This window comes from Tursiops truncatus, chromosome 18 (genome assembly GCF_011762595.2).
Source record: "Tursiops truncatus isolate mTurTru1 chromosome 18, mTurTru1.mat.Y, whole genome shotgun sequence".
Lineage (NCBI taxonomy): Eukaryota > Metazoa > Chordata > Mammalia > Artiodactyla > Delphinidae > Tursiops > Tursiops truncatus.
In genome coordinates this window covers 73,336,258-73,358,065 of record NC_047051.1, presented here as the reverse complement: position 1 = coordinate 73,358,065, position 21,808 = coordinate 73,336,258, and the positions used below count along the sequence as shown (strand labels likewise).

Below are 21,808 nucleotides of genomic sequence, written 5' to 3'. Positions count from 1 at the left end.
TCCCTAGCTTCCAGGCTACCTTACCGTGTATGCATCTCACTGCCACTGTTATAACCACGCCCAGCATTATTACTGTCCACTAATTGTGAGCGCTTAGTCGGCACAAGACCTTCAGCCAGGCACCTAAGATGCACCGTCTCCTTAAAGCTTCACAGTGTCTCCATGAGGAGAGTGTGTGTGTCGGTAAGGCGTCCTGCAAGTGCAGAAACCCTACTGGAACTGACTGAAGCAGAGACGGAATTCACGGTCCAGAAATAAACAGCAGGGAATATATTGTTCATTAGATAGATATAGATAGATAGATAGATAGATAGATAGATAGATAGATAGATGGGTGGTAGAAATATGCTGACATAAAGAGATATACTGAAGCACAGAGATACAGGAGAGATTCCACGCAGAGAATAACTCTCGAGCTCTGTCAAAGCCCCAAGTCGAGCGCTGGCTCCCCGGCCCCACCCCTGAGCTCTGTGTTTCTCTTTGTTAGTTGATTTCACCAGCAGCTGCAGGTTTATAAACTCTCAGTTTGGGAACCGCAGCAGGAAGAGATCACCTCGTTGCCATAATGTTTGCAGAAGTCCCGCCGTGGAGTCCAGTAGTGTGGCTTAAGTCACGTGTCCACACTTGAGCGATCCCTGCAGCCAGGGAGACGGAACGTCCAGGTCAATAAGGCAAGTCCCAGGCCTCCTGCATGTGGGAGGGGCTGGCCCAGCCTCACCTGCACCCCATCCCTGGAGTGCAGGAAGCCTTCTCCCCAAAATAAAATCTGGGTGCTGTTCCCAGAGGGGTGACGGATGTTCCCTGAACTAAACCACAGCTGCCCACCGCTTAGATGCCCCCTCATCAGAGAGACCAAGGAAGCCTGCGTGCCTTTCCCAGCCGGCCTCTGCTGGTAAGTGCCCGGGGAGAGCCGGGAGAGCCTCATCAGAAGCGCTGGGCTTACTGTTCCTGTAGCGCCAATAGATTCGAGAAAAGATGGCGTCTCTCTGAGAATCTAAGCATTTTCATCAAATATCTTAAAAACTCACAACAACATTTCTGTAGAGTAATATCTGTTATTATATTTATACTAGAAAATGCATGCTTAATTATTTAAAAACATTCAGTAAGTGTCAGGACTTCCCTGTGGTCCAGTGGTAAAGAATCCGCCTGCCAGTACAGGGGACATGGGTTGGATCCCTGGTCGGGGAACTAAGATCCCACATGCCTCGGGGCAGCTAAGGCCACGCACCACAACTACTGAGCCCACGCTCCCTGGAGCCCGCGCGCCACAACTAGAGAGAAGCCCGCACGCCACAGCAAAGAGCCTGTGCCACACGAAAGATCTCAACTAAGACCCAAAAAGAAAAAAAAGCATTTAATAAGTGTCCATCAGCAAAAAGAAGATAATAAGAAAATCCATCATCTACCACCAATAGGAAAACAACATTTTGTACCGTGAATAGTGGTTTGAATGATTAAATATGTTTCAATAGCATAATTTAATGTTTGCATGATAATACAGTGTATTATTATGATGTAAATTACTTGAGTGTTTTACTAACTACCGGACTTTTCTTCGTGTTCATTTTTTTGCTATGTAAAAAAAAAATACTACTAAGCACATATATGCATACTTATTTCCATACATTTAAAAAAATTTTATTGAAGTAGAGTTGATTTATAATGTTGTGTTTAATTTCTGCTGTACAGCAAAGTGACTCAGTTATACATATATATTTTTTTCTTTTTCTTTTCCATTATGGTTTATCACAGGATATTGGATATAGTTCCCTGTACGATATGTAGGACCTTGTTGTTTATCCATCCTATATATAATTGTTTGCATCTGCTAACCCTAAACTCCCAGTCCATCCCTCCCTCCCCCCTCCCCCTTGGCAACCACAAGTCTGATCTCTGTGAGTCTGGTTTTGTTTCATAGATAGGTTCATTTGTGTCATATTTTAGATTTCACATATAAATGCTATCATATGGTACTTGTCTTTCTCTTTCTGACTTATTTCACTTAGTGTGATAACCTCTGGGTCCATCCATTGTGCTGCAGTGTTTCCATACGCTTCTGATTCATTTCCCTAAACTCATTGAATTGGACTTGGCAGGTTAAAGCGCTTGCAAAACTTTAGGCTTTTGATATTTATTGCCAAAAACTCAGAAAGATTTAACGACATAGATTCTTGCCAGAGGTGTATTATACTTCTCAGTTCTCATTCCTTTGTGGACATACATATTATAATGAGTATTTCTCGATGTTATAAGCAAAATATTACACATCCTTATTGTTTCAAGTCACTAAATACTAGTATTTGAACTTTTTTACGTTCGTTTTTTTTCTTTTTTATGTCACCTCCTAATGTCTAATTCTTAATTTAATATATAATCTTTTTTTCTTCCTTTTTTTTTTTTTTTTTTTTGCGGTACGCGGGCCTCTCACTGCTGTGCCCTCTCCCGTTGCAGAGCACAGGCTCCGGACGCACAGGCTCAGCGGCCATGGCTGACGGGCCTAGCCCTCCGTGGCATGTGGGATCTTCCCAGACCGGGGCACGAACCTGTTTCCCCTGCATCGGCAGGCAGACTCTCAACCACTGCGCCACCAGGGAAGCCCTTCCTTTCTTTTTTTCTCTCTCCCTTCCTTCCTTCCTTCTTTCCTTCCTTCCTTCCTTTCTTTCTTTCTTTCTTTCTTTCTTTCTTTCTTTCTGTCGTCACCTGTGCACATTTTCCTTTTCTTGCATCTTTGTTTTCTTGTAGGAAACAAGGGGCCCAAGGAGCCTGGCTTCTCAGAATATTCATTTGTGCCGTCTTGCCTCTGAGAGATACATACTTCAAAACCTCATTTTTGTTATTCTTCATATTTTCTCAGTTTCTCAGTCTAATCTTTTCTCATCTTAATATTTTCTCAATTTACTATATATGTATGTGTCTTTATATATTTAAAAAAATGTAATCAGCAGAAAACCAGTAGATATCAAAACTATTGAACAAATATATGCTTTTGTTATTATAAAAGAACAGATGTTCTATGTCGCTCAAATAAGAGTCATAAGTGAGTGTTAAATCCTATTATTTCCCCCACTCCAAAAAAGAATAATCATATCTCTTTTACTTTAAACTTCTTTGTCAGTTCACATCTGACAAATAAAGACAGTTAATCATTCTAGTTAATATTCTTTTTGTTAAGTTCAATGTCAACTCTAACACATTGAGACAGTTTTCTTGTTATAAATGATTCTATAATATTGGCTTTTCCTTAGAGTCGGAGTACTACCAACTTAAGTTTTGGCATTATCTTTGAGTAAAAATATTTTGATGAAAATCACAACTACTTTTGTTCACATTTAATGTTTCAAAAACTGGTGATCAAATTAGGAAAATAATTTTCCCCTAACTCATTTTAAAAAAGCATATTTTTGAAGTCCGGGTCTATTTATGAGGTGATTTCATGCCTTGAAGCCATTAACGTGTGTCCGTGTAGGCAGGACACAGACATTGGGATAGCTTTGTACGTATTCTGTGATTACACAGAAAGTCTGTTTTTCTTTTTAGAAAGAAAAGCAGGAAATGTTGTTTGTACTCTAACTACATTCGTGGATGGATCAAAGCACTAGCAAAACTGTCTCTTCAATTACAAGTCATGGTTTGAGATTCTGCAGCCGCGGACTTATTTACGTAGTTTCCTGTTTTTAAGGATATTTCCTCTGCAGAGTCATAGTTACTAAAGATTGCCAAATTAAAAAAAGACTGGGTAATCTACTAAAACATGACACTGATTTACAGTATGTGATCCTCACCATGTCACTTCACAGAGAAAAATAACACAAATAAATAGAAATAGAACATAATAGGTAATGTTCTTAACGAGGACCATACAGTTTTCTTCTTGGGTAGCAATGCTGAACTAGCTAGCGCTCAACATGCAGTCACGGAAACATCCATGAGAGATCCAGTTTTTCACGTCCTCCTGTAATGTAAATTCATAGGACACACTTAAACACATTTCTCTGAATCCTTGAAATTCATCTCATGAAATCCCATAAACACTCTTCTCATCTATGAGAGGAACCCAAGTGGAAAAATGAAAGCACTTAGCAACCATGGCTGGTTCACAGGAATGGAAGAGGAGTCAAGATTCTTATTCCTTCCTCAGGTGACGTTTACTAGTTGCACTTGGTACAAGTCCCTGATACGTGGGAACTTATCAGAATAGAAAGAGGAACATGAGTCTTTCCGTCCCACCAGCGCCCCCCTGCCTTGAGCCCTACAATGTTCTGATGGTTTGTACAGATGCTAACAGCTACACTCCTCTGGGAACTGATATGGTTTTCCTCCACGCCATCCTATAAAGTCTACATGAAGGCCACCCTAAAAGGCATCATCAGGAATGGGGTGGGAAATTAAATGATATATTTGGTCAGCAAATATTTTCTTTATCCATGAACTTTTTTTCTTTCCTATTTTCTTAGAATAAATTTTTCATAACTAAAAATATCACTGTAACCATTTTAGGAGAGATAACAATGAAAATGTGATATTTAACATCATGTGTTAGTTATGTTGAGACTGTATCCTCTCTGACTGCAGAAGACAGTCTCTGTTCTTTTAGTCCAATCCTAGAAAAATTTAGGACCCATCGCTGAGGAAGTTACCTGCTTAGCTTCTAGATACTTCGAATGCCTAATTTATCCCTCAATTTAGCTTATGGTCTTAAGAAATGAGTGAATTCTTTGTAGAACTTCTTTGCCATTTTAATGTGGGCCTTTGATTTTAATTTCATTGCGTATGATTTTCCATTTGTAAAACAATCTCTATTCTATCGAATGTGCACTTAGCTTTCTATTCTGAACGACCTTTACATAGGCAGGTACTTGTGTGGCCCGTCCTTGAGAGTCTGCGTCACTTTTCTTCCTGATATGTGTACTTATATTTTACTATTGGGTTATATCCATGTGCTAATATATTCAACGCATTAAGACAGTCTTTTACAACTCAGAGTATTACTTCATGATCCCTTGGTTCCTTCCCCTCATTAAACAAATACGTATTGTTCTCTGGGAGATAAGCAGAATGCTAGGTGTTTAGAGGAAGGATGGAGTAGTTAGATTTCAGTGTGATGTTAGACTGAAAATTCATCATGTGGACCTGATACATTTGCCACCACTCCTTTCAAAAAAAAAAAAAACTAATCTATTTCAAATGTATACCTTAATTACTTAAAATTTGCCCTTGCTTAAAAAAGATACTATAAAGATTTTAAATATAAGTCATTCTTTCTGCAGATGGTCATATGATTTGGAAATTTGTTTCTAGATTTCTGAGACTGACTCCTCGTTTTATATTGTTTTACCAGCCCAATGATAAAATAATCCTAGAAAATTATCAAAATCTCTACACGTCACTTATGTTATTTTTACCTTTAAAAAAGTGGATACAATTTGGATACTAGTGCTAATTTTATATTTTTTGTAAGTTATTTCTAAATAAATCCTAGGTTATATGCATGTGAAACCACTATTGCAGCAAATAAAAAATGAAGGACTATTAAAGGTGAAATGCTAATTTCAAAAACTATTTCTTGCAACTCTCAGGATTTACATGGTGGCAAAAAATGGTCCTGGTGATGAGTAAACCATTGCATTTAAGTGCGGGTGTGACTTCTGGTTCAAGATGGCAAGCTGAAGCGGGCTTTTATTTCCCACCTGTCTCGAACTCTTTTGAAATTGAAGTAAAAACTACAAAATGGGATACATTCATAGAAGCTATAGAACCTAGAAAATGGGACACAGGGAGAACAGAGACTGTTTTAAAAAATATACAGAGGACTTCCCTTGTGGCGCAGTGGTTAAGAATCCGCCTGCCAATGCAGGGGACATGGGTTTGAGCCCTGGTCCAGGAAGACCCCACATGCCGCGGAGCAGCTAAGCCCATGTGCCACAACCACTGAGCCTGCGCTCTAGAGCCTGCGAGCCACAACTACTGAGCCCTCGCGCCACAACTACTGAAGCCCGCACGCCACAACTACTGAAGCCCGCACGCCTAGAGCCCGTGCTCCACAACAAGAGAAGCCACCACAATGAGAAGCCCCGCGAGGAAGAGTAGCCCCTGCTTGCCACAACTAGAGAAAGCCCGCGCAGCAACGAAGACCCAACACAGCCAAAAATAATTAAAAATTTTTTTTTAAATAAACAATGTACAGAAGAGAAAAGGCAAATGCAGGACTCTAGAATGCAACCAGAACTGTGAGAGCCTTCAGAGCAGGCTCTGAAAAAAGACCACAGCAGACGTGGGAACTGTTCTTCCAATAGGACCCTTTGATGATCATGGATTGTTTTGGGGGCATAGAGAAAGCAGAACAAAAAGACCAGAAATCCTCTGATGGATTAAAGGCTCTGAGCAGACATCTGAGCCGACAGATCACCCCCATTCCTGTCTATGCAGTGTGGGGTCTGCCCACAAAATCCAGGGATCGACTTTCTAGACATTGAATGAGCTCCCTGGGTGGATGTGAGGAAGCCTTCTTAGTAATGACTTTTGGGGTGTTAGGAGGGGAGCTGCGATTCATCCACTTCATCTCCATTCACTCACCCTGAGGAGGCTTCTGCCTCTTGGAGAGACTTGACAACTGAAGGTGACAAGAGAGTAAAACATGTGGAAGGGCCAGGACAACCCCATATGAGCTTTTTGGATAAAACAAAACAAAAAGAGTATGAAGGTGGAAGTGGGGAAAGGAATTGATTATCAAAGCAATGCGAGAAGGAATTTCTCCAGAGTGGAAGAAAACCATGGTCAGATTGAAAGGGACCAACAGAAGAAGCTATGAAGAAGCCACGTGTAGACATATCTTCTTGAAATTTTAGAAAACAACGAATATATGAACTATCCGAAGAGGTTTCACTGAGGGTAACAAACCCAAGCCTTCAGTGAAATGAGAAGGATATTAACATCTGTGTCATAGCCAAGATTTTAGCCCCTATGATCTTCTTTCTTGATATGCCCGTGAATATGGTACATCACATGGCTCAAAGGACTTTGCACGTGGAATTAAGACGGCTAGTCAGCTGATCTTAAAATAGGGAGATTATCCTGGATTATCTAGGTCCACCCAATGTAATCACGGAATACAAAAGTATCAGCCAGAAAGATGAGGCAGAAGGAGAAATCACAGAAATGGAAGGTGTAGGAGGGACTCAACCCACTGTTGTTAGATTTCAAGATGGAGAAAAGGGCCGTGAGCCAGGGATGCAGGTGGTCTCTGGAGGCTGAGAGTCTCCAGTTGGCAGCCAGCAAGAAAGCAGGGAGCTCAGTGCTACAGCCACATGAAAGTGAATTCTGCCAGCCTCCTGACCCAGTTTGGATAATCAAGGCCAACACCTTGACTTCAGCCTGATAAAAAATTGTCACACACACAAAAAAATTGTCACAGACATCATCTTGGCTTAAAATGGCATCCGTGTATTACCTCACAGTTCTATAGGTTAGAGCCTGGGTTGGTTTTGACTCATGTCTCTACTTCATTTTGACACTAGCCAAAACCAGCCCAGGCTCTAACCTATACAACTGTGAGATAATACATGGATGCCATTTTAAGCCACTGTGATGTCTGTGACAGTTCTTTATAAATAGAAAGCGAATGCAGATTTCTGTACGTAGAAGTGGAGTGTTGCTGTAACAAATACCTAGAAATGTGCAGGTGGCTTTGGAACCAGGCAGTGGCCTAAGTTGGAAGACTTTTGAGGAGCATGATAGAAAAAGCCCAGATTGCCTTGAACAGGGTGTAGGAATATGGTCGTTAAAGCCTGCCGGTGAGGGCTCAGAAAGGAATGAGGAACATGTTCATGGAAATTGGAAACATCTTCAACAGTAACAGAAAGCTTAGCAGAATTGCGTCCTGCAGTTATCTGGAAAGCAGAGATACTAAGTCATGAAGTTGGCTCTGTGGCTGAGATTTCCAAGCAAATGTTGAAGGTGTGACCTGGCTTTTTCTTGCTACTCATAATAGAATGCATAAGGAGAGAGATACACTGAGAAAAGAATTATTCAACAATAGAACCCAGGATTTGATGATTTGGGACAATCTCAGTCTACCAAGATGGCAAAAGGTAAAACAAATTGCTGTCAGGAAAGTATACTCTAGAGAAAACCAAACGAAACTGCTGAGGGGATGGCTGTACAACCATTCTAAGACCTCACAAAGTTTGGAAGGTCAGAGTATTAAGTTATACAAAAGGCTTTTGGAGAGATTAAGGGTGGGACTCATGGATTCCCCTCAGCCCTTTGAGCAGTAGCCAAAAGTAGAGGAGGGATTATCTAGGGAGGATTTGTGGGGGCGCTTCTTGTCTAACGGGGTAAACCCTTGTGACATAGACAGGAGTCTGACAAAGTTATGGAGAAGTTTACATTAGCAAAAACACTGCCAGCTTGGACGGAAAGGGACAGAGACAGGATGAAGTGAAGGGAGGCTGTTGGACCCTCAAAAGTCTACTGGCGGAAACTTGCTAGTGAAACTACTCAGCTGCACACAGATGCAACTTTTTATAAGAAAGGAAAGATGAGTCAGAGGACGGAGATGTGAGCCCAGAGGGTGGAGCTGAGAGTCGCAGAGGATCATTCACAGGCCTGGAAACTTGATGGAGTTTGTGCAGCTAGATTTCAGAGTTGATTTGGGTTGGTGACCCCCTTTTCCTTCCACCTTCTCCCTTTTTGAAGCAGAATGTCCGCAACGATTAGTCTCTCACCATCGTGTGTTGGGAGCAGATAACTTACTTTCTGGTTTCGCAGATGGAGAGGAATTTTATCCTGGGATGGAGTGTGCTTAGTGTCACATCAATACCTAATCCAGGTGATATAGATCATGAAGTTTGAGGAGTTTGAACTGATGAGACTTAGGGGAGATTTGTGCACTTTGAGTTGTATTGGGTTGAGACTTGGGACCTTGGGATAAGGTGAAGAGTCTTTGCATGTGGCATGGATGTGGGTCTTTGAGAGCCAGAGGGTGAAGAGTGTTAGACTGAATAATGGCTTCCCCCAAAAAAGATGCCCATGAACTAATGCCCAGAGCCTGTGAACGTGTTACGTGGCAAAAGGGACTTTGCAGCTATGATTAAGGTTGTGGTTGTGAGATATGGAGATTATCCTGGATCATCTAGGTGGGTCCCGTCTAATCCCACAGGCTGTGAAAAGCACAGAAGACAGAGTCAGTCATAAAGGCACCATGTGAGATTCAGGTAAGATGGGGCTGAAGGAGAGGTCATAGAGGTTAGAAGAATGAGAAAGACTCCACACTGTCACTGTTGGCTCTGAAGATGGAGGAGGATAAGCCCAGGGATGAGGATGGCCTCTAGAGGCTGTGAACAGTCCCATCCAACAGCAGGCGAGGACCTCAGTCCTAGAAGTGTGGAGAACCAAACTCTGCCAGCAACCTGCATGAGCCTAGAAGTGAATTCCCCCCTAGAGACCCTGAAAAGGACTTCAGCCCTGCCAGCATCTCGATCTTGGCCTTGCTAACACTGAGCAGAGAAACCAGCCAACCCTCCTAGACTGTGACCTACAGAAGTGTGAGTAAATAATCGGGTGGTGTTTCAAGCTACTAATGTGTAGTAATTTGCTACAACATCGACAGGAAACAAATATAGTCATAACTTTCTCCCACAGCACTGGACCCTAGGACGCAATGAGCAACGCCTCCAAAGTTATCAGAAGAAGAGATTGTGAGCCTGGGATCCTATACCCAGGCAAAATGTCTTTCAAATAGGAGAACGAAGTCTGTTTCAATTAAATGTTCTTGAAAATTTACCTTCTACATATCCCATGTGAAACATTACTTGTAGTTTTACTCTAGTAGAACAAAAGAGGATTACAAGAAAGAGGGTAATGTAGGCTCTCAATATTCGTGGTGGAGTAAAATAAATCATAAGATAATATCTGTGCATCGAAAATAACCTGTTCATATTAGAACACTGAAATTGTTATGATTATGAAATGGATTTAGTGACATAGGGATGAAGATATAATATTTTTCCTGATTATATGAAGCATGAAAGACAACTAGAATCTCAGAAAAAATGTGCAAGAGAAGCGTGAGTCAAATATAAAGCTATCTAAAATTTTTATGAATTGATAAAATATCAAAAGTAATCGTCTATTTTGCCTGAGATCTTAAATCCTTTGAATGATGTTACTGTAATGAAGTGGCATTGCATGAACTCTAAGAATGTTTTTTCTTTCACTTTCAATTTTCAAAATTAACATACAGGATGAAAACATGGAAGAAGATGTATCCATAGTTTAGAACAAAAGCAATGGCCAAATATGAGATTAATGGGACAGGAGAGAACTATACAGACATGAATCTACTCAGCTTTGTCAGTTGAGAATAGATATGATCTAAAACCACTGGATTAAGAAACAGACATAGGCACACACAGTACAGAATTATGAAGGTACTCACTCCCAACATAAAAACAAACAAAAGGCAAAACAACACCCAACAAAAGTCATAGTGGATCCTGCATGCCTACCCTCCACACCCTGCCAATGACCTCACCTTAACTTGATTAAGTCTCTGAAAACCTTATTTCCAAATAAGGTCACCTTTTGAGGTACTAGGATTTAGGTCTTTCAGATATATTTGGAGGGCAAATCTGTTCAACTTTTAACACAGAGAAAATGAAATATGGAACCTAATAAAATATACTTCACATAAAAGAAGGAAGACAGAGTTTGAGAGACAGAATGATAGCATATATTTAAGAAAAGTTACTACAAGGGTAATTTTAGGCAGCATCTGTTCCCAATAAAATTCAAGGACATATAGACCCTTTAAAACAAGGGGAGAAACGTGGAAAGGAAATTTGGCTGGGAAGCAGGCAAACATAACAATTAATTTAGATTAATATATATAATACGTATACGTATATATATATATTGCAGGGCAACAGAAAACAATTGCAAATATGTTGTACACTTATAGTGTCAACCATATAGAGATTGAAGTAAGCAAAGTGGAGGATAAGCTTGAAGAAAACAGAGGCAAAGTCCAAGGTGGAGACCAAGACTATAAAAATGATGGGAGGGAATGTGATAAATTGAAAGCACACAATACACGGTGAAAATAAAGAAATAACAACCAAACGAAGACTGGGAAATATCTTTCCTGAGCTTAGAGACACTCCTACTGGCAGATTAAAGTGGTTCTTCCCATTCTGGCAAAATTAAGGAAATTAGATCAAATTCCAAACATTCTTGAATTTTGAGAATGGAGGAAATAGCCTACAAGCTCCAAGGTGGAAAATATCATATTTGAGCAGAAAGAAAAACACTGACTTCACGTTTTTCTTTCAGAGAGTGAACCTACATGCACGGCTATGTTTGTTCTGTGGGAATCTCTCTCTGGTGTGTCTGATGAGACCAGCATAAACCAGTCCAATGTCAAGTCGATCTGCATCCCCAGGAGCATGTCACTGGAACCCAGCAATTCCAGTCAGTCCCCTATGACATCGAATTAAGAGAACAAAACAATGAAGTCCTATCTCCATGAAAAAGCCCAAAGATAAATGAGGGAGAGCTGTGCAGCAGGAAACAGAGATGATTCCAGTGCTATAGGGAGCACCCCTACTTCTGATGGCCATGCTATTTCTTAATTTAGTTCTTCATGTTCCCTTGTGTGCTCTCAGTCTTGTATCTCATAGAATAGGCTTGAAGTTTTCACATATTCCTCCCCTTAGCTGCTCTAGGTTTTGTTTCGTTTTGTTGCCTAAATTAGCTCCAGTGAGTTTCTGTTAATTGCAACCAAATAATCCGTGAATAAGGTACATATAAAACGATATGCAAATGTTATTCATCATTACTGGGAGGGAAGATATAAAAATGTTAGTAATTTGACAATAAATAAGTTTCAAACATCTGATTATATAGCCCCCCCCAAATGATGAGGGATTAGAAGTTGGAGGAAGTAAAATTTAGATAAACTTCCTCATCAACGACCCTAATAATTAGACAAATTTGCCCAAGTGTGTGTGATTTTTTAAAAATGTAATTCTAGGCAAATGAATAACTGCACATATTTAACAAATTATGAAAAGATATGCACTTAAGTTCACACAGCAAATGATAGACAACAGAGGGAATGGTAAAGACACATTTTTAAATGTTTGGAAATGTTATTATATGAGGATGAAGACAAGACCAAGCACTACAGATCCGACAGTAAGGGGAACTGGATGGAACGCTCCTTTCCAATCATTGTGAAACTCTTAGATGTAGAACACAGTGCAGAGAAAAATATAAAAAGATCAAGAAAAATTAAAATAATGGACAATGATATATCAAAGATGCTAAAATGAACGGAGATAACGTTAAATCACTTTCTTTGTTCATCTATAGGAAGCAACTCATCCTTTCAAGTCTGATCATGAGACGGCTGCAATTCAGTCATATCTTCAGGCTCCACTTCTAATTCCAGTTCTCTTGCTCTTTCTACCACCTCTGTAGTTACGTCCTGCACTGAAGTCTTGAACCCCTGAAAGTCATCCATGAGAGTTGGAATCAACTTCTTCCAAACTCCTGTTAATGTTGATACTTTGACTTCTTCCCGTGAATCAGCAATGTTCTTACTAGTGTCTCTAGTGGTGAATCCTTTCCAGAAGGTTTTCAATTGACTTTGCCCAGATCCCTCAGAGGAATCACTATCTAAGGCATCTACAGCCTTACAACATGACTTTTTTAAATTATTACTTAAAAGTAATAACTTGAAAGTCAAAATTACTCCTTGATCCATGGGCTACAGAACGGATGTCATGTTAGCAGACATGGAAATGGCATTAATCTCATTGTCCATTTCCATCGGAGCTCTTGGGTGACCAGATGCCTTGTCAATGAGCAGTAACATTTTGAAAGGAATCTTTTTCTGAGCAGTAGGTTGCAGTAGTGGGCTTAAGATATTCAGTAAACAGATGTACTGTCACCCAGGCTTTGTTGTTCCGTTAATAGCATGAGCAAAGTCGATTTAGCGTAATTCTTAAGGATTTTAGAAATGGGAAATGAGCACCGGCTTCAATTCAAAGTCACCAGCTGCTTTAGCGCCTAATAAGAGAGTCAGCCTGTCCTTTGAGGCTTAAAGGCATTGACGTCTGTCTAGCTATGAAAGTCTAAATGGCATCTTCCTCCAGTATAAGGCTGTTTTATCTACATTGAAGATCTGTTTAGCGTAACTACCTTCATTAATTCTCTCAGCTAGATCTTCTGGATACCGTGTTGCAGCCTCTACAGCAGTACCTGCTGCTTCACCTTGCACTTCTATGTTATGGTGATGGCTCCCTTCCTTAAACCGCATCAACCAACCTCTGCTGGCTTCCCAGTTTTCTTCTACAGCTTCCTCCCCTCTCTCAGCCTTCACAGGATTGAAGAGAGATGGGGCCTTGCTCTGGGTTAGGCTTTGCCTAATGTTGTGGGAATGTTGTGGCTGGTTTGATCTTCTATCCAGACCACTCAGACTTTCTCTGTATCAGCACTAAGGCTGTCTCACTTTCTCATTATTCCTGTGTTCACTGGCGTAGACATTGAACTTCCTTCGAGAAGTTTTCCTTTGCATTCACAATCTGACTGTCTTGCACAAAAGGTCTAGGTTTCAGCCTATCTCCGTTTTCAACATGCCTCCTCACCAAGCTTCATCGTTTCTAGCTTTTGATATAAAGTGAGAGACATGTGACCCTTCCTTTCACTTGAACACTTAGAGGCCATTGTAGGGTTATTAATTGGCCTGATTTCAATATTGTTTTGTCTCAGGGAATAGGGAGGCCTGAGGGAGACGGGGAGAGACGGGGAATGGCCAGTCGGTGGAGCAAACACACCACATGTATTGATTAAGTTTGCCATCTTACGTGGATGCAGTTTGCGGCACCCCCAAAACAATTTTGGTAGTAACGTCAAAGATCACCGATCACAGATCATCATAACAAATATAATAAAGTGAAGAAGTTTGAAATACCGCAAGAATTACCAGTATGTGACACAGAGACACAAAGTGAGCAAATGAAAGAAAAAAGTGGCACCTTAGACTGGCTGGATAGAGTCACCACAAACTTTCAATTTGTAAAAAACACAATATCTGTGAATCTCAATAAAGTGAAGTGCAGTAAAATGAGGTCTGACTGTATACGTGTGTCCGTGTTAATAAAAAGTTGAGGAAACAAATTCCAACAGTTTCTTCTTGTTTCTTTTTTCATCCTAATGAAATCAGGTTTGGGGTAATTTTCCCCCTTCTTTTTACTTTACTGTTTTCTAAACTTTTGCATTTGGAAAGATATTATAAAGCATATTACTAGTTCAAATATTTGAAAAATTAGTCTCATATTCCTGGATTTAAAGATGGCAAAATGTAAATTACTGAGATAACGAAGGGTTATATTTAAATAATGTGTTTATTTTAAGGATTTCCTTAGAATGTCTTTCCTGTACTTAGATGTTATTTATACTGACTATACTAGAATAATTGTTTTGAGCTGTAAAAAATAAGGCTTTTCTGTGAGTGGCTTAGACTAATTGAAAACAGAAAAAGAATTTGAATTAGATGTTCCTTAAAGCCCTTCCTAATAATAAATTCTGACTCTACTATTTATCCCAACTTCTAAGAGGAATAATTAATATTACGTGACATTTTACTACCTGCCAGGCACTGTTCTAGACAGTTTATGTGTATTATTTAATACTCAGAAATAATTCATGAGGTTGGTACTATAAGATAGAATAATTGCTACTACTATTATTTTCAATGTCAAATAGGTAATGATTCATTAGAGATTGCAGATAGAACATTTTGTAGCAAACTGTAGAACAACATTTCATTAACTGAAAAAATTACTCTTTTCCTTTCCTAATCCCAAATCTCTTATATATTTGTGCAATGAGATTGTCTGAGAACTTTTTTCATTTGGTAATATGTCCTTACAGTTTCTTTGAAGGATGAGGAAGTGTTGGCTGCTATAGGTAGGCTCTCCTAGGAAGCATCTGTATCCAGACGGTTTACTAGAGAGAACTCAGAACTGTACCCGTGAGGGAGTTAGGGAACAAGGATTCAGCAGAGGGAAAAAAAATCCGAGGCTGGCTTGGCCCTTTGCAGATGCCCTGTGTCCTCAGTTTCTGGGGAGACACTGAGGCAGAATCCAGCGACAGGCAGCATTCCTGGCTGGAGGAGTGAGTCAGAGATCAGGACAAAGCAGACCGATGTAGAGAAAAGTGCAGTAAAGTTTCCTAGGCAGACCCAAGAGAAGAGAAATCGTTATTAGGCATAAATCCAAAAGGACAGAAGAATGGATAAGGAGAGAACAACCAAACCCTCTTAGAAACTAGAAAGAAAATTGGTGCATGTGAAAGGATTTGCTGACACCTAGAAAAGTGAATGCTAGAGCAGCGGAGAAGAAGCAAAGAGTCAACCAGATTTCCATCCAAGACTCCCTCCAGACACAGGAATTGACAGCATGAAATGCTTTGGAGGAGGTGACGACATAAGGGAGAGCAGGTGGAAGTCTGTATATGAGGCAGTCAGATCTCCATAACCCATGCCTCCCTCTCCAGAGAAAAGTGCTGGCATATTTCTTTGTGGGAGGGGAACTGTTTTTTGGAGATGGCTGGAGAAAGTTGTTGGACCGGGTGACAGACGTGAGGAGGGCTTCCCACGTAAAAAGTAAGAGACAAACAAAGGAGAAAAAAGTGATCTGGAGAAAACAGAATGCATGCAGGGAGGAAATAAAACACGACAAATAAAAGTGCTGTAAAAATCTCAGAGTGATAAAAGAATATATTGCAACTGTGAAATGAGAACAGTCACTTCAAAAAAGAAATTCAGAGTATATAAAAGAGCTCTTGGAAATTAAAATGTGATTTTTTTAAAAAAAGAAAAACTCAGTAAAATTATTTCATGGTAAAGCTCACCAAATCCTCCAGAAAGCAGAGCCAGGGATGAAGTGATGAACAAGGGAGATGATAAGAATATTAAAGGACAGGTCCCAGAGGTTCAACAACTAAATATGGGAGTATCGCTCAAATAAAGCAGAAGGATAAGAATTTCTAAGCCAGAATTCCATACTCAGGCAAACAATTAAACGTGAGGTAAACATTTTTAGGCATACAGCTTCTCAGAAATTTACTCCCAAGAGTTTGTCCTTATGAAAATACTAGATACCCAGTCCACCAAAATGAGTAAAGAGGTGTAAGGAACAGGAGATAGGAAATCCACGGGAAAGAGGCAGCCAGCGTCCCTAAGAGGAAGGTTCATTGGAGTTTTCAGGCTGGAATCTATGCACTAGGCATAAAAGCCACCAGTCCAGATGGTAAAAGACTACAGGAGATAGTTCTTCAGGAAAACACAACTGACAGGAAAGAGCTGGCAAAGTACTGGGTGCTGAACTAGTAACTATGTAGAAAACTCTAAGAATTAGTAAGTATTAGTTCTAGGAAAAACAAAGTGGAATTGGAATGGAAAATGAAAGTTTACTGCACGTCTGAGTTGAGAATTGTTTTTACAGCATTCCAATAAAGGAACACCAAGTATTAAACTTATTACCATAGAGGAAGGGGGTCACCTATGGGCTGGAGAAGGTGCAGAATGAATGTTTTATCCTCACATGTCCTGGGGTGGGGTTGGGGGCGGGGAGGAATCTACTAGTGATAGTGATAAAAAATGAAAAATCACGAAAAGTATAAAACAGGTCATTTCCAGAAATGGAGCCAATACAGAAACAAATTAAAAAGTGCAGTATTTGCCTCTGAGAAGGAAGAATTTGGGATGGAGGAGGTGGAGGAATTTTTTCTTATAAAATATCTTGTAGAATGATTTGATTACTAATATGCATGTGTAATTCTGAATAAAGATTCTTATTAAAAAGATGGACAGGGCTTGCCTGGTGGCGCAGTGGTTGAGAGTCCGCCTGCCGATGCAGGGGACACGGGTTTGTGCCCCGGACCGGGGGGATCCCACGTGCCGCGGAGCGGCTGGGCCCGTGAGCCATGGCCGCTGAGCCTGCACGTCCGGAGCCTGTGCTCCGCAACGGGAGAGGCCACAGCAGTGAGAGGCCCGTGTACCGCAAAAAAAAAAAAAAAAAAGATGGACAATGTAAAAAGAAAGAGTATTATTGTTTTTAGTCCAAAAGAAGAGTACATTGATTGACCTGACAAATTGCCTTATTTTTTCTGAGATGACTTTAGGTCTAAATCAGTCGCCTGGCTTCTGAGCAACTTCGGAAGAGCTTCTTATCTGGACGACATTGTTAAAGATATTCCGACTGTTACCATTCTAAAATGTTGACCTAAATGACCTTTAGATTTCTATTGTTATAATCTTAACTATAAACTCTCTTCTTTGTAGAATATAATTTTGGAAGACGTATACTTCAATAAATGATTAGTCTACCCGTGAGGTATCTTATTTGAAAAAAGAATAAAATACATAAAATAAAAATGTCGGAGCTGCAGACCTCATTAATTCAGTTTTTTTTCCATATTCTACCTAGGCGAAGGTGAAGTTTACCTTTGAATGCCTAAGAAGAAATGAATATTGTAAGCATCATTATAAGGATATCTTGGTCATTTTTCTAAAGAAACTGAAGATTGCAGTGTATATTATTTAATAGACTATTGAATAAATATATATTGAGCTTATTCATGTAACAAATCTCGTTAAGTACCTATTTTATTCAGGCATTCTGCAACATATTGGGAACACGAGGCTGATACTATATAGTTCTTGCTCTTATGGTGACACATAAGTAAGGAAATTGACATGAAAATGAGCAATTGTGATTAAAAGAAAAAATAATAATTGCTCTATTGAAGAGTTACACAAAATGTACTAGGAGCCCAGGACTATGAATATAGGCTTCACAAAGGGAATTCCATGTAAGCTGAACCTGAAGGAGAAATGAGAGTTAGTTCTATGAATTGATGGAGAAAATTCCAGAAAGAAAGCTTGAGCCGTGGTCCATATGTGGGTGGAAGTGTCACGTGTTCTGAGATCAACCAAGAGTTGAGGATGTCTGGAGCACTGAGCAGTGAGTCTGGAGAGAGAGGAAAGGAGTCTAGATTTCATGAGTAACGTCGAGCCAATGAGGCACTATTAACAGTGATTATAATTCACAGTAGTCAAATTTTTCAAGTTACTTCTCTGTGCCAGGCACTGAGCCAAGCACTTTACATACGACATCGTATTTAATCCTAACAATTACTCTATCGTCATTTTCAAGTTTTTCAAGCTTGAGAGTAACAGAATAAAATTTGTGTGGAAACTTCATGCTAAATCTCATGAAAAAATGTTTCAGTCAAGTTGAAAAAAAAAGGATACAAAATGGCTTAAAGCGACCACGTAAAAATTTTATAATCTAGCAAGAAACGAGATTGGAAGGTTTAGATAGCCAGTTGTTTTATTCTTTTTCATCACTTCGAAAGTCTCCACTTATCAATTTAAAAATAAGAACAATGTGGGTTTTTAGAGGAAGAAGGGAAAAGAGAAGGGAGAAAGAGGAGAGATTCTGTGGTGAGGGAAGGGAAAAAAGGAAGAGAGAATAAGAGAGAGCGAGAGAGTGAGCTAGACCCACAATCACTAAAAAGTGATGCTGGAGGATGGGAAAGGGAGAAGGATGAGGCAGAGACTCCTCCCCCAGTGGTCCAGAAAATAAAAATAAAAAAATAAAAAGACAATACAGGCTTCGATGTAGGCAGTCATCAATAGAATAGCAAATGGAAGAATAAGAGAAGTATATACAAATGGAAATGGTCATGCTTTGGGTGTGTAGATGTTAAGCCCATTCAGCCATAAAGGGAGATCTGAGCCTTGGTGAGGTTCCTGAGAGGACGTGATTAGTAACATGGTTCCTGTAGCTCTGGTATTATGATTGGTTGGTGGTTTCATAAATAAAATATGCTAACTCATAACTAGTGGGTGTCACTTTACACATCGCACTAGTTAATCACATTCCTGTTAAAGAGAAAATGGTGGTTGAATGTTCCTGGTCACCAAGTTGATCCAGAACCTTAGGTTCTGGTTTTGACCTAGTGAAGCCTTTTATCCTGTAGTCTTCACAACCCAGAACTTTCATGGATGACCACCAAGAGTACAGTAAGAGCAGTGAGGAACCTAGAAGTACTGGCTTGAGAGCACGGTTGACCATTGACCCAGACTGTACGGACTTGACTCTCCTTTACAAAACGTTCCATTGCCGTAAGAGGTCGTGGATCAGATGTTAAAGTACACGCTGCCGTCGGCTCTGAGCGCCTTCCTACCCATCCTCCTCTCGCCTGTTAACCTTGCCCTTTCTTCACCCCCCAGGGCTCTACGAAACCTTTCTAACCAATGATGAACCAGAATGCTGTGACGTCAGGAGAGAGGCAAAATCCAACACCCCCTCCAAGGGGACGGTGGACAGAGGCGGCTCCTGTCCCAGGACGTCGCTGCCAGCTTCAGCAGCGCCCAGGCTGGGCCCCGGCAGACTCAGACTGTGTGTCCTCATGCTGATGCTCCTTCACACAGTTCTCACGGCCTCGGCGGCGCAGAACGCCACGGCGCTGGGCGTCGGGGGCGTCCACGCACTTGACGAGCGCTCGGCCAGCAAGGAGTAGGGATGCTGGACCCTGGAGCGTGCCTGCCGCCCTGGCCACCGGCGTCACGGCCTGGGTGCTCCGACCGCGCATCACTTTGTGCAGGGCCTGGAGGGCAAAACTGGAAAAGAGGGGCCTGAATCCAAACAAGGACACACACACACAGCTTTTTATGGACTAAAAGGCTGGAAAGTGACTTCAGTTTCTCACACCATTTTATACACTGTGTTTTAATGTTTGGAGGTTTTCTTTGCTTTCCTTTTGATTTGGGTTTATCTGTTTGTTTTGTTTTTGCACTTGTTAATACAGGATTTATTTGGGGGATGGTTTCTCAGAGGTAAACTAAGTCTTTTCACTGTCGCTCTCTCTATATATATTTCTAGTCATTGTGTGTGCTCCTCAGATAGTTCTGTCTCATGTCCTGTCAGTTTCTATTAGCGGAATGACGGCTATGACCTCGCGGTATAGCAAACAACAACACACACAAAAAAAAATCATAAAAAAATAAAAAAGACAAAAAAAAGAAAACAACAAAAAAATAAAAATAAAAAAACTCCCTGACTCTCCCTCCTGCCTCTGGAACCCACACCCCTCCCGGCCTGCCCGCCCCGGGCCTTCCCCGCCCACAGCAGATGACATCCGCTTGCTTCTGTCCTTGTCGCAGCTGCCGTGAGTGGGCGCAGTGCACGCTCCGCTGGGCCCCTGAGCCGCTGCTGCACAAACCTGCAACGGAGCAGAACCAGGGGGGCCCTTTCTAGCTGAACAAACAAGTGCTCTCCATAACAGGTGGGGTCAGACAGTTAGCACATCTTTACGTTGAAAATAAAACAAAAGCAAAGAAAACTACCGTGAACTCGGTTGGTCCAGCTCCCCCTTCCAAGGGCCCAGGCCTTCCTCACTGGTCGGGTGGCTGGAAGCAGCCGCCCAGAATGGGGGTGTGAGGAGGTAGGGAGTCCTGCCCTGAAGCCGCAGGTGGCTGGGCTTTCGCTGGGATTTCAGTTCTGTTGCAGGACTACACGAGCACCTTTTGGCCATTGTTACAGGAATAGGATTCTGAGGACCCAAATCTGGACTTCTTTTTCCTCCTTTACCATTGTGGAGGGCTAGGAGACGTGCTCAGACACCTGCAGCATACAGAATCTAGACCATTTCACCCCAGTATTTCTCCCACATACAGTTTTTAATTACTCCAGGTATAAAGTGTATGCAATTCTGCATTATCAAAAAGAACTTTTCAAACACTAGGTTAGCCATTTTCATTCAAGTACAGAAACGTTACCACTCTCACATGCTCTAGATAGTTGAAGACAAGAGGAGAAATCGGATCGCTCTGTTTGTATTTTTTCTTTTTGTGGGAACATTTTACCTGCTGAGTGTCTATGAATTTGCTTTCTAAAAAAAAAAAAAAAAAAAAAAAAAAAAAAGGCTTTTATGAGTTTACAGTAGAATCAGTGGAAGGAAGAGTTAATAAGGGCTGTTTTTAAAACAAACAATCAAAACAAATAATTTTAAAAGAACCACTTCACATTCTTTGCTATTCTCTAACTACACTCGGGAACTGCATTTCAGGGATGATTGCTGTATAGCTGGCAGATGAAGGAAAACCATGGAAAAGGTCCTCTTAGCGAACAAAATTTAGTTCTTAACTTTCTAGCTATGAAATTCCCCCAGGCATTTGTTTTTGTTGAAACAAAACTTTAATCTCTGCATCATACCTAACTCTGCGACACGCGTTACAGTTATGCATATTTTGTTTTGAATAAAAAAATAAAAAAACTGTTTTGTTCCAGTCTGTTAAGAATATTCAAAATAATAAAGGTATTGCTTAGTAAAATTGCTAGAATTGTTTAGCAGTACATGCACAAATATTTTACTAGATTCTTTGTTTTAATAGTGTTTTGTTGAGACTGAAAATCCTAAAATGGTCTGCGCAAATACAAAAAAAAAAAAAAAAAACACCAAAAATGCAAAATTCTCCAGTTTTTGTTCCTTTTTTGAAATTTGTTTTCTATTCAAATGCAAACACACATTCACACGTGCACACACACAGGCACAGCATTTATAATTGATGGAAATAATGGTACTATTTCTGGCGCCTATTAACTGCATTGAATTTTGCGAGACTTATAGAAGTGAGTTTTGGTAAAGCCTAATGAGTGGGGGATTCCAGATTTCAGTGGAGTTGGGGGTGGGATGAGAAGGGTTAGGGAGCAATGACTGGAGGGGGAGGGGG

At 40.6% G+C, this 21,808-nt stretch overlaps 1 protein-coding gene across 1 annotated transcript in view; it reads left to right on the top strand.

The window, feature by feature from the left end:
* NALF1 (NALCN channel auxiliary factor 1) overlaps nt 1-21,603 on the top strand; it is a 585,420-nt gene extending 563,817 nt beyond the window's left edge. Inside the window, exon 3 of the mRNA XM_019920900.3 lies at nt 19,307-21,603. Coding sequence (XP_019776459.1) covers nt 19,307-19,596 — 290 coding nt within the window. The 3' untranslated portion in view covers nt 19,597-21,603. The remainder of the gene's footprint in view (nt 1-19,306) is intronic.
* The last annotated feature ends 205 nt before the right edge of the window (nt 21,604-21,808 follow it).